Source organism: Crinia signifera, chromosome 6, assembly GCF_055691185.1.
Source record: "Crinia signifera chromosome 6, ASM5569118v1, whole genome shotgun sequence".
NCBI classification, from domain to species: Eukaryota; Metazoa; Chordata; class Amphibia; order Anura; family Myobatrachidae; genus Crinia; species Crinia signifera.
In genome coordinates this window covers 148,395,072-148,408,773 of record NC_139222.1, presented here as the reverse complement: position 1 = coordinate 148,408,773, position 13,702 = coordinate 148,395,072, and the positions used below count along the sequence as shown (strand labels likewise).

The 13,702-nt window shown below is 41.3% G+C and overlaps 1 protein-coding gene across 1 annotated transcript in view; it reads right to left on the bottom strand.

The window, feature by feature from the left end:
* CFAP97D1 (CFAP97 domain containing 1) overlaps positions 1-13,702 on the bottom strand; it is a 58,835-nt gene that overhangs the window by 30,326 nt on the left and 14,807 nt on the right. The window contains exon 2 of the mRNA XM_083147579.1: positions 4,092-4,162. Within this exon, the coding sequence (XP_083003705.1) occupies positions 4,092-4,162 (71 nt within the window). The remainder of the gene's footprint in view (positions 1-4,091; positions 4,163-13,702) is intronic.

Genomic DNA, 13,702 nt, shown 5'->3' with positions numbered 1-13,702 from the left:
AGTATTGTGTTCAGTTCTGGAGGCCATATCTCCAGAAGGATATAAATACATTAGAGACTGTACAAAGAAGAGCAACTAAAATGGTGCATGGCCTACATCACAAAACGTACCAGGAAAGACTAAAAGATCTTAATATGTATACTTTAGAGCAGAGAAGGGAAAGGGGGGGGACATGATAGAAACTTTCAAATATATCAAGGGTTTTAACAAGGTACAGGTAGGAGACATTCTTCACAGGAAGAGGAGCAACAGAACACGAAACTAGAGGGAGGAAGATTCAGGGGAAATGTGAGGAAGAATTTTTTCACAGAAAGAGTAGTAGATAAGTGGAATAGCCTACCATCAGAGGTGGTAGACGCAAATACAGGAGTACAATTTAAACATGCTTGGGATAAGCATATTGATATCCTTACAAAAAAATAAGGATCAAATATGGTTTGAGGTGACATGTTTAAAAAAAGGGGCAGACTAGATGGGCCAAGTGGTTTTTATCTGCCGTCAAATTCTATGTTTCTATGTTTCTATATCTCTACCTATTTAGGGGAGTGACTACCCCTTGCCAGCTGCTGATAATTGCGCACCACACATATTTATCTTTGTTGATTATGTTTTTATTCACTAATGCAACTACTACTACTTATATCTCCTACTATATTTTGCCAAATATTTTAAGGTCAAAACTACATAATTTGAAATGTATCAACATTATACTTTGAAACCCTGTGACTAAAACTGGACATGAACATGCAAATTTAGATTCAGGTCATAGAAAATGTGTAAATCAAAAATATCAGCTACAAAATGGTGCATAAAAAACTAAATCAAATTCTGGATCTCACCTAATATGAGACTCTGTATCTCACCAAATATGTTGAAATTTATACATTCAGGATTATTTAAAAAATGACTCAGCACATTGCATGTGTAATCATTGACTGAAATTAGCTCTATAAATGGTGGCACTTCCTCTATAAATCTACTTCCTGGTCAAAGGAGCAACCAACAGATTGGTCCAGTCATGCAAAATAACTCCTCTTTGTGCTGGAGGTCTTGTGCGACTCATTTATTGCCAGGCCATTAGTAAATACAGTACAGGTTGAGTATCCCTTATGGATATCTGTTATCCAAGTTATTCTGAAAACCATAGTTTCCTGAATGTACTTTTTTTGTTGTTGCTAAAAGCACTACTGGGGACATCTGTAACTTGCACTCCTGGGGACATGGTATATAACTGGCACTACTGGGGACATGGTATATAACTGGCACTACTGGGAACATCGGTAACTGGCACTACTGGGAACATGATATGTAACTGGCACTAAATATGTGCAATAAAATGATTGTATTCAAAATCAGTGCCTGACATAGTAAACAAACTTTATTTCATGTTTTGAAACCTTGTTTCATGCACAAATATATATGTGTGCATTTCATGTTTTTATACAATATAAATGCATTTTGTAGTTACACATGGGTCCTGTCCTCAATTAAAATCTAAAAATATTCTGAAATACAGAATAAGCTTAATTAATTATCCAAAATTCTTCTGGTCCAGAACAGTTTGGCTAAGGGGTATGCACATCAGGTGTTAACAGCCATTATCTATTAATCCTTCTGTCTGCTCAGCATCAAATGATATGCTCCTCTCAGATCTAGCTTAGTAAATATTTTATTTCCCCATTATTGATTAAATATGTCTTTTACAAGGAGAAAAGGAACATTCATTCATATTTTTTTTAATGAAAGGTTTGCACATCAATACAGTGATATATACTGTGAAATACAAGAAGAGCACAGTAGAAATGAAGAAAAGTTAAGAATGAATTAGAGTAGAATAAAAAGTTTGAAAAAAGTGAAATTACTTTCATTTGCTTAATTCTGCAGATGCTGAGTAAGATATGCATTGGATTTTACATGATTCTATCACATAATTCTTTGATATAATTCACTTCTGTTTGTATTTACTTTACTGTTTGTGACAGGCATTGTTTCCCATTAGCTAAAGGAAGCAAATATTATATCACTTCTTGATTGTTCAATTTTAATCCTCCTTGATCTTTTTGCAGTATTTGATACCCTGGACCGTGGGATTATAATAAAGTGCTTGAAAAATTTCTGTGGACTATATGTTCTCACCAGCAGTTTACAGAAAGTGTCTTCTGGGGCATGGCCAGTATTAGGGTGTTCGGCACAATCCTACCAACTTTACAAGTGCTAGAGTGTAGCATCAGCACCCAAAGCACCCCAGATTTACCTACAGTAGACATTGACATATGTTAGAGCAGACTGGAAAGGGATAACTCTTCTAGAAAAGGTATAGGATTCATTTTGACCAGTTTTGCCTTCACAGATAATATTGTAGAGCCTATTTGCATAGGTTAATCTAAAAATATTGTGGTTCGTACAGCTCTCAGAGCTTTGCAAATGCGAGTTCTGGCAAGTGGGGAATGATCCATTTCCATTTAAAAAAATGATGTGATGCAACAGTCCTTAGGCTGCTACAGTAGATGTCACAATCGCTGTGGGAAGTGAATGCTTGCCTGTACTTAGGATTGCCTAGATCCAGAACAGAGTTGTGGAGTGTAATTTGCAGGTGGAATTCATCAGGGACCCCTGCAAGGTTCCCTTGTACAGGTAGAGCTGGAGATTTGTGGTGTATGTATAGAGAGTAGTCGTCAAGTTGGATCTGAAACAGATGGACAGTGAGATTCCAGGGAGCAGACAGAATCAGGGAAGCCAAGGTCAAACCAGAAATCACCAATGCAGTACAAAGTGATCAGACAAAATCAGGCCTCAAGAGTAGCCAAAATTAGTAACAGGAAGCCGAAACACAAGGATCAGGAACGCTGGAGCAATGTGTGAGCCTAGACTATGATACAAGAGTGCTCCCCGGGGACTTTCCTAAATAGGTGGAGTTCAATTGTGGTGCCAATTAGAATTCCCCTACTTGCAGCATCTGGCCCTCTAAATTACATAGTTACAGTACATAGTAGTTAAGGTTGAGTAAAGATGTGCGTCCAAAGAGTTCAACTTTGGTAAGTGTGTATGATCCATTTGCTAGATCCCTTATTGTGTGTTGTGTATTCTGTTTTATTTAAAGACAGATTCAGATTGTTGCTCTGTACCCCTGAATGTTTTTGCCCAATAGATGTTTGTCCAACCTTATTTTAAATGTATTTATTGTGTATTCCGACACGACTTCTCCAGGAAGAGAGTTCCACAATTTGACTGCCCTGACCGTAATTTTTTCCCTAAAAGTGATGCATAGCCTGTAGCCTCACAAAGAACGGAGTTGAAATAAGAGACACAGGCAGCCGGCTCTGGGGACTTTTCACTTGCTACACTTAACCGGCTGGGACCACAGTGCTGGTGGAATCAGTACGTCAATGTTTGTTTAGCTGCACTATTGGAAGCAAGCTATAGAATGTTTCACATACTGGAGCTTGATTTCAATGTTAGCACCCTTAGAAACCTATAGAGGCTGGTTTTGCAAATGAAAATAGGACCACAAGAGATGTTTGTAAATTTTAATCTTGAACAATTTTTAGCATATGAAAAGGGCTGGTACAAGAGGCTTGTTGAGAGAGGAGGAGGCCTGTGTGCAGCCTCCTTGGCCAGGCCACCTCTTCTCTGCCGGAAGCGGTTGTGGGAGAAGTACTGTAGGGTCTGAAAGCTCTAGTGCTCAGACCCTACTGTGCATGCGTGAGCCTCTGTTGTGCTGTGGGGTCTGAGCACTAGAGCGCTTAGACTCCACTTCACATTCAGATCGCCAGAAAAATGTCCACTGTGCCATTTTTCCTGTAATTTCTACAGCGCTCCTGCCGTTGGACTAAAAGTGTAAGTATTTCCAAAATGGGTTCTGTGTGCATGGTGTGGGCCCCCCTGGGACTCAGGGGCCCATGTGCACCACACACACTGCACCTATTATAGATATGCCACTGACTAGCATAGAAATGTTTATTAATATTGCTATGTGATGTGGTTATGGTAGAATTAGGGAGACTAATTACAAATTATACATTTTGTGGTGAAATGAAGAATAATGTGAATATTATGTGCAACAGTTTTTAAATCTCAATAATATACTGTACCTGGATTTTTTTCATTTGAATACAATGATGTAAAGGTATCCAGGGAGGCTTATTGTCAATTTCTGCTTTGGCTGTAAAACAAAGGATTATAAACTAAATTTTCTCACAAATAATTCTATACATGAAAGTTTATTATATCTTGAGAAAAAGAGTAATACATAAACACTGGTTTTGTATATAGTTGTACAGTGTATCCTACATCTAACATATTAGTTCTGTGCAATACCTATGGATGACCGATGGTGAGGATGCCAGCGTTCAGAATACCAACTCTGACAACCCGATGGAGGGAATCCCGACAAGGGTCTGGTAAGTATACTTAATATCCCCCTGCCCCCCTAACCCTCCCTCTACGCAGCCTAACCCTAATCTGCCCCTAATGACTCTAAAGCACACTGCCAGTTCCTAACCCAAACCCCGAACCCTAACGCATAAACCTAACCCCCCCACCCAGCAGCCTAATTCTAATCCCCCTTCTATGTGCCTAATCCTCCCTCCCCATAGTTTAACCCTTAACCCTAATCCCCCCTAGTGCCTAAACCTAACCCCTTTCACCACCTCCACCTTGCCCAGCCTAACCCTCCCCTGCATACTCAAGTTGGAAATCCGGTGTCTGCATCCTCATTGGTGTAGGGATTCCAGCACCAATCTCCTGACTGCCGGAATTCTGAATGTATCCCTTCTGTATATGGTTGTATAGCCTACATCTTACACTTTTAGACTTCTGACTAATTTGCAAATCACAATCATTTAAGTACAGATATCAGTTAAATAACTGAATTGCACTCCAATAAAGAAATTATACCTCAATATAACATTTTGTTTGTAATCTATTTTAGTAAACTAGCCTATTTTCTTAATATTTAATTTATATATTCATTTTATATTGTTTTTTATTAGTTACTTTGATAATTCTTATATTCAATTAAAAAAATGTTAGTTATGGGGACTTTTTAGAGTTCCCAAGTTTTGTCAAGCCAAAGAAATTAATTGCCCTTAATCAAGCTAGTGAACCCTACAGCTGATATTCCTGATGGCGAGCTGCCACACTAATGCTGGAGGGAGGAGACACCCAATGCTGGACACAGTAAGGTATTTGAGGAATTTTGAATAAAAAATCATGGACCTGTCAAAAATGGAACAGCACAGAACTGCTTTGCACAGCCACAGGAAACATTTGGCTGCTATCCAAAATATGGACAGGAAGAAGGAGAGGGAGAGGAAAGCTCTCTTCCTCAAGCCTCATCACATCTGCAGAATCTAGGAAGCCCTACAAAAATAACACAATTTCAAGATGGTGTTATACAGCTGGAAATTGTGTTATTGTTGCAGGGTTCCCTCCATTTTTTTTTACAATTTGATGTTAGTAAATTTTAGCAGATCACATTTCCCATTACAAGTCTGGGATATGCAATCTGCTTAATTTAAAAAATGCGATGTTAAGGGAAATAAAGGGCTTAAAGAAGATTTAGTGAATTCTCTTCCAGTTACCCATTAGTACATTGCTGTAATACTAACATAATGTGAAAGAGTTGTGAAAACATATGTAGGGTCTCAGATACAGAGATACATGCACACAGTCACAGATGCATATTAACACATGCAGAACATACAGTATGTAGCCCCTGTCATCTTGGCAGAGGCTGGCGATTCTATCGCGTACCCCCAACTCCAGCCAGGGAGCATGCACGCCCCGTGGCAACGGAGCTCCCCGCTGACATCCAGCGCCACCGGTCCCCCTCACTGCCCCAACCCTGCCTGTCTCCCTGAAGCTTAGACGGGCAGGGTGCCGCTACCCAGCCACCGAGAGAATAAGAGATGCGTGTGAATGAGACGCACGCGCGTCCCAGTTTAATGGAGTCCCTGTCTGCCGGCGCTCACCCGAGGGGACATTCTGGCGGGCGCCGGGCAAGGACGAGGCAGGCTCCATCTGTAGGTCACACATGTAGTCATAAATCTAGAGAGTCATATATGCATATAATTAATATATAATTTGCCTATATAATTTGCCAGGCACCCATTTTTATAGCAGTACAATTGGCTCCTTCTGCTGTAATGCAGTCCCCAGCGTGCCACTCTTTCATATATTTTATTCTCATGTCACCCTGTATGGTTCACAGACTGGATCTACATTCCCTTTCCAGGTTCCAAGTGCATCCCTGGCTGATGGGTGTCTTCTCCAATCTGTGGCTGTTCCTGAGCTATGCTATATATTGCCTGTTGGGTGTCTCCTTCTCCCTTCATCATGGAGGGGGGGGAGGGGTTCATGAGCTGTGCTATATAGTGGTGTTGGTCTCCATCTTGTTATATTACAACAGACATGTCAAACTCGCGGCCCCAGCCGCCTACTTTTGCGGCCCACAAGGCTCATGGGCTTGAAGGGCAAAGCCCCTATCAGGACTCCAAAGCCAGGAGAGGCTTCAGAAGAAAATGTGCGTTCCCAGGAGTGCACTGCGTGGGTGCACGGGTGACGTCACTGCACACCCGCACAGTGCAGGGCTGTGGTGGTTGGCAGCGGAGGTGGGAAGGCAGGGTAGCAGTCTAGCAGAAGCATGAAGGCAGGTTAGCAGAGGCGAACGGCTGCAGTGAGAGGGGCAGAGTGTCCCGCAGTAACCCCCTGCCGGAAACAGAAGCAGAGAGCAGTGCTTTGGCAGAAGTTGTGCAGTAACCTCCCAGTGCCTTGCCGACAGAAGGTGTCAGCAGCGGGTTGAAGTAACCCTCCACGCCATGCCTGCCAGAGGTAAGATACCTTTTTTTTGTGGTGAGGTACTGTCCTGGAGTAGTAGCTACCCGGGAAAGAGATAGTTGTCACATTGTTCCCAGCCTGGTACGGAGGGGGCATGTGTTATCTGGCACTGTGGGGCATATGTGTTTTCTGGCATCGTGGAGGCACATGTGTTATCTGGCATCAAGTGGGCATATGTTATCTGGCACCAGGCAGGCATATGTTATCTGGCGCCGAGGGGGAAAATGTGTTATCTGGCGCCGAGGGGGCAAATGTGTTATCTGGCGCCGAGGGGGCAAATGTGTTATCTGGCACCGAGGGGGCAAATGTGTTATCTGGCGCCGAGGGGGCAAATGTGTTATCTGACACTGTGGGGGCAAATGTGTTATCTGACACCGTGGGGGCAATTGTGTTATCTGGCACTGTGTGGCAATTATGTGCATCAGGCACTGTCAGTGGTGATATATAAGGGGGATACAAACCTACTTGGGTCATCTTTAACAGCACTACTAAGGACATAATATGTAACTGGCACTAAAAATCTGCAAGAAAATGATTGGTTGGCTTTCAAATTTATTATCTGAGATTGTACACAAACTTTGTTTCATGTTTTGAAACCTTGTTTTATGCACAAATAAAATATATTTGTGTGTATTTCATGTGTTTGATGTGCTTATACAACATAAATGCAAGATACATCATTGAATAAAATATTCTGAAAAATGGAATAATGCGTTGTCCAAAATTCTTCTGGTCCCCAGCATTTTGGATAAGGGATACTCAACCTGTAGCAGGTTCTGCGTACTGGTAAACTCTCTCCATCCCTGCATCTCCTTTATTAGTCTATAAACTAGCCTATTTTCTTAATATTTAATTTCATTGTTACTTTTAAATTCTTTCTGGTGAGCTTCACTGACAGTTCTTATATTCAATTTAAAAAAATTGGGGTGAAATGTAATAGGATGAGAAACATAGAAACATAGAAACATAGAATTTGAGATTTAGAAAGTGAGAAATCTGGTAAGAAATCTCCAATTTTTTTTAAAGCGGCAATCATTACACTTCAAAATCAAACTGGTTTGGCAATGTGAAGGATTGCCTTTTTTTTAAAAAAAAGAGAGAAGATTTTTTAACAAAATCTCTCACATTCTGAATCTCTCATACTCGTACATTTCCCCCCTTAGTGTCATAGGGACTTCGAGAATGCCAAAGTTTTGTCAAGCCAAAGAAATGTATTGCTCTTACTTACATTATCTGCCAGCTACATTTATCATTGTATTCTCTAAATTGATGCCAAATGAATCATCATTTGACCATTGTAAATGACCCTGCTTATTCATTCTGTCTAATAATGTAACTGTAAACCTGAACATGTAGTGACTGTTCAACATAAAAAACTAAAACACATTTTGTTTTAATAGAAAATTATGCAGTTTTGTACCGGTTTCATCTGATATTACAACTAAGCTGTTAAGCAGTATGATGGTCTTCTGAAAATATCTCTGTTGCCTATTTGTACTGTTGTACTTGTGTGTTACACATATATATATATATATATATATATATATATATATATATATATATATATATACACACACACACACACACACACACACACACAAAAATACAACACAAAAAAATAAACGTTGCATTCAGCTAATATTCTCTGTCTTTAAGATGTATTTGTAATCAACATTAAACAGGGAAATTCAAAAAAAATAATTTGATGTTAAAAATAAACTGCCTATGCTAATAAATTATAGAGGATAGTATACAATCCAACAGTTGCATTTACCCCAAAGGTAACTCATACTGTATACTCGTTTTGGGCATCCTAAATTACTAGAAATATGGTTTGGAATAAATTAATTTAGTTTCATCTTTTTTTTTTTTTTACAAAGCTTAGACTTGGGGATGTGTCTGTGCTCTGGAATCACATTCTGTGAAGGTTTTATAATCCAAGTCTGAATAGTAAATGTTATGAGCTGTGAACAGACTATAAATAAGACATACGTAGAGTAGCTTTGTGTAAGATGTTTTGCGCAAAGAATAGAATTTAAATTGTAGTATTGGTTTAGTCAAATGCAAATCGCACCTTCAGGGATATTAGATTTCCAGTGGAGCAGTCTACCCTAGCATGCACAATAATATGTATATTTATACAGTTGTTGTTTTTTTGTTTATTTTTTTTTTAAGAGCAATGTAAATGCATATTTGCTTGTCCTGAGTAGGTTTAGGGCATATATGAGGTAATTTATTACCAGCAGCAAAAGTTTGTTTGTGTGGAAATTGGGTTGTCAACCAATTTTTAGTGATGCATTAAGTGTTGAACATATTTTTAATTAAATTGGGTACTTGTGTATTTTGGCGGCGCCCCCGATGTCCATCGTACGACGAACAGATCGCATCGCATCGCATGCCATGCACCCGATGGCATACGATGCGATGCAACGCGATTTTGACCCCCTATACGACCAAAATTCGTATAAGCACCCTAAAGGGTGCTTTTGAGCACCCACATGGGTGCTTACAATGTTAAATGCACCCCCACGCCACCCCCCCAATATAAACATGAACCCGAAGCATGGCGAGCGCCGGCGGTACGCGTCCTACGACCTTTTCATACCACCACTATCCACGTCGGCGTGGAGTTGAGAATAGAATAGTGTGGCGAGCCCCGCGAGGGGACGCGGATACCTTCACAGGTAAACGCGTCCCTTCGCGGGCTTCACAGGTATCCGCTGCGCTCGCCACGCTTCGGGCTCGGTGGCTCTCTGCGCTCGCCACACTATTCTATTCTCAACTCCACGCCGAGGTGGATAGTGGGGGCATGAAAAGGTCGTAGGACGCGTACCGCCACCCCACGCAGGCTCGCTGCGCTCGCCACGCTTCGGGTTGACGTTTATAGTGGGGGGGTGGCGTGGGGGTGCATTTAACATTGTAAGCACCCATCTGGGTGCTTAACATTGTATAAGCACCCATTAGGGTGCTTATACAATGTTCAATCGCATCGCATCGTATGGCATTGTATGCCATGTACAATGGCATACAATTTCAAAATTGTATGCCATCGTGCACTATCGTACGATATCGCGTCGCATCGCATACCATCGTATGCGTTATGGTATGCGATGTGATGGGCGCCGCCAAAATACACAAGTACCTTAAATTGTATAAAATGAACATACAACAATAAATAGAAGCATAGCGCAGATAAAGCATTCAACGGCTGTTTTTCTAGATTGGTAGATTGATAGAATTATGAAGTAGCCTCATTTGTGAAGATGCAAAAGTTTGCACAGATAGACTGAAGGAGGTAGGTGGAGTGAAAGCATTACAACTGGAGTTTGGAGTGAGGCACATATCATTTTCAGGAGCAACGTAGAAGCAAGAATTCATTTTGTGTACCAACAATATTATAATGAGAGAAAGCAATATAGACACACTTTGAGCAATGGGATATAAAGCTACATATATATATACATACACATATCAAAGGGACACATGGATTATGAGCAATACAGATATCTCTTCACTACCATAATTAAGCAAATATTCTAAAGTCATTTTATGCATTTATTTAAATGCAGACACCTGCGTAAACATTACCTATAGGGCCATTGCTCGAAGTGGGCCGGTATACGCCGGTATGACATACCGGCACTTCCTTCGAGCACTGCTTTTTTTTTCTCACAGAGGCAAGGAAGAATGAGTGTGCGGCATCCAGGGAGCAGCGTGTCGGAGCCGAGACACCTGATGGCGGCAGTCCAGCGGAAGGAGCAGTGCCTCAGCAGGAGCTGAGACCACGGCAGCAGAGGGGGACAGCCGTAGCAAGTACAGCGGGTCGGCGGCAGGCGGCGGGGTGACGTCACTGCCGTGCCGGGGAAAGATGACAAGTGCGGGGGTGATGTCTTTAGCAGCATGCGGCTGTGAGGCGGAGGCTGCTGACACCATCGGGATGGAGCAGCCGTGACCCCCGCCAACCCCAGAGTTCCGGGACCAAGACAGCAGGAGTGGGAGAGAGGTGCTGCATCAGCATACAGAGCCCAGCAGCACAGAGTCAGCGGGCAGCAAGCTGGGGGCAGACGGCGGCGCTGAGAAGAGGCCTCTACCCCATCCAGCGAGGCCACAGCACAGGGTGTGACACCCAAATCCCCTGAGACTGCCAGTCCCGGGGAAGGTCCTGTCTGGAGCCGACAGCGGGAGTTGTGAACGGCCAGAGCCGGCAACAGCAGCAGAGCCTCAGGTAAAAAGGTACTCCATACTCCCATCCCTGGCCTGCACCCTAAGAGTGGAAATTTGTTGAAGGTGGCATGGATTTCATTCTTTCTAAAAGGGGCATTATGTATAATGAGCATTACAGGTGGCATTATATGTGTAATGGCCACACCCCCTTGTTTGTGACCACACCCTCTTTTGTGTGGCCACGCCCCTTTCATGGAGCGTATGCAGAAAAATACTGCTATATTTCCATACCCCCACTTCAAAATCTCCACTTTGACCACTGTATACGGTGTATATGAATTAAAATAAATATTTTTTAATACCCGTAAAACTTTTGCATACAGAAGAGAAAAAAAACACAGGTTTTTCTACTGCCTGGTCTGGGCATGGCAGGTAGTTAGGGGTACATAGTTTAGAAATATTAGACTATTTGGTCATACTGCTGCTGATATTGCAATGTGAATGTTCAGCTTTAGATCTATATCTCTCACATAAACAAAGAAGATACTCAACTGATTGACATAATTACTTGGTTTTTCTTTTCTTGTTGTTTTACCATGTTATACTGCTAAGTGCAGACAGGGACTCTTTTGTAACACGTCTCCTACACTAGTAGAACCTGGGAAGATTAAGAAGGCGGAAGAGAAACAAAAAATGAAATATGGTGAAAACTTTGATAAACCACCAAAGTCGCAAAGTCTCAGTCCACATTATTTATTCATAGCCACTACTTTGCCAATGAGCACAGCTGTGATAAGGCACTGGGGGACTCAGGACATTTTAGATATGGGTTTCCCTATGATCTAAAACCAAGAGCACAGAGGAGGAGATTTACTAGTAGCTGTAAAAACTAAAGCGGCTTCCAGACCAATTCCATCATAAAATAATTATATATATCTGTATATATTTATCAAGTCTTAAAATCCAATTGTGTAGAAGTAACATTGTACAATGTTATTACTACTACTACTGTTACTGTGATCACATATCTAAGCTGTCCTCCATAGCTTTGTGAGAGATACAAATATGCAAGAAAAATCAAGTGAGTTTCAATTGTATGCCCACAGGAGGGGTCAGAGCCACTGACAAGAACAGGGGTGTCTGCCAACTTGAAGCCAAGGGGGTGATTCTAATTGACACAACTCCCACTGCTGTTTCTCCTCGCAACCATGCAAGGGCATGTGTTACGAAGACACATCCCCTTGCATGTGCCTGCAGCAGGAGAAATCATTCAATGGTCGCAAACCATTGAATGATTTTTCCTGCTTTCGCAAATATAAGTCAGTGGAGACTGACTTATATTTGCATCCCACCCGCATTCCCAATGGAACACCCAGCGTTTCCATGGGGATGCCCATAAATTCCCATGATCCAGCGCCAGCACTGCCCCTGTTCCTCCTTCCCCACTGCAAATGGCCTGACTACATTGTAAATTGTCGAGGCCGTTCACAGTTGGGGTTTGCACATGCGCAGAAATTACATTTGTAAATTAGTGGAACTCAGGGTACATGCCTAATGGGCCCTCCCCTTTATCAAGCTCTGAGTCTGGGGACCATTGAAAAGTGGCCATTTTGTTCACCAAAGGGGTATTCCTTTATAACCACTCATTTTTAAAGAGCCCACTGAGGATGTTGTGCTTTAAAATAAATAATTTACTATTTACTGATTTACTTTACCTAGTATCTGACTTTTACACTAAGCTTTAGTATGTTATATTACTGTTTTTTTTCACTATTTTTTAAAATTATTTTCCATCTTATGCTATAATTGTTATAGTAACACCTTTTAACATGATATTTTTCTTAATTAGGAATACTCCTAAACAGCTGACATTTTTCATCTAGCATTTATTGCATTATTTCAACACTTTTCTTTCCTTGTAAACTAATTGCATTCTTTATCATCTTAATTTTTTTATCTTTGTCTTATCACTTCTATATGATTAATACTAATTGTCTTTCCTATATTCATATATATTTTTCTATCTTTATTATTGCCATACAGTCTTTATATTTGTCACATCTTATAATACTGTACATTTTTAAACCATTAAATTCTCTAAATAGCATAGCGTGTATACCTCCAATCACTCTATATTATACTACTATGGATTTATGTGCTAACCAGTGGTGGCTCCAGAGGAGGGGATACAACACAGTAGGGGAGCCCCACCAGTTGCTAGTGAGTCCTGGCCGGTGATGTTTGGCAGCGTTTTGAGTGGCAGTTGGTTAGGCTACCCATTTAAACGTTGGACTCTGCTAAAACTCCTCCTCTGATGCGAACCGCTGCATCGACCAACAGATGTCCTATTTCTTTACCTTCACATTTTCACTGTAACTACCCCCCCTCCCCACTGCACTTCTGCATGTATAACTAACCCTTCTACATCACCGTCATACTGCTATCTTTCTCTCCTCTCCCCTTCCATTATCTACAGAATTTAATGTGGATTTAAAGGGACAGTCACATGACTGCTGATATCATGTAGCCAGTCCATATTCTGCAAGGTCTGGTTAGGAGGTGCTGCAAATGGCATTATCGTACTAGCAATCCCGACTGCTCAGGGTCTTGATTTGTACCTCCTAGGCATTCTCAGGTAACTGGCAAGTATCTATCAACTACATTTGTCAATTGTGAAAACAATGAATAACACTACTGTCAC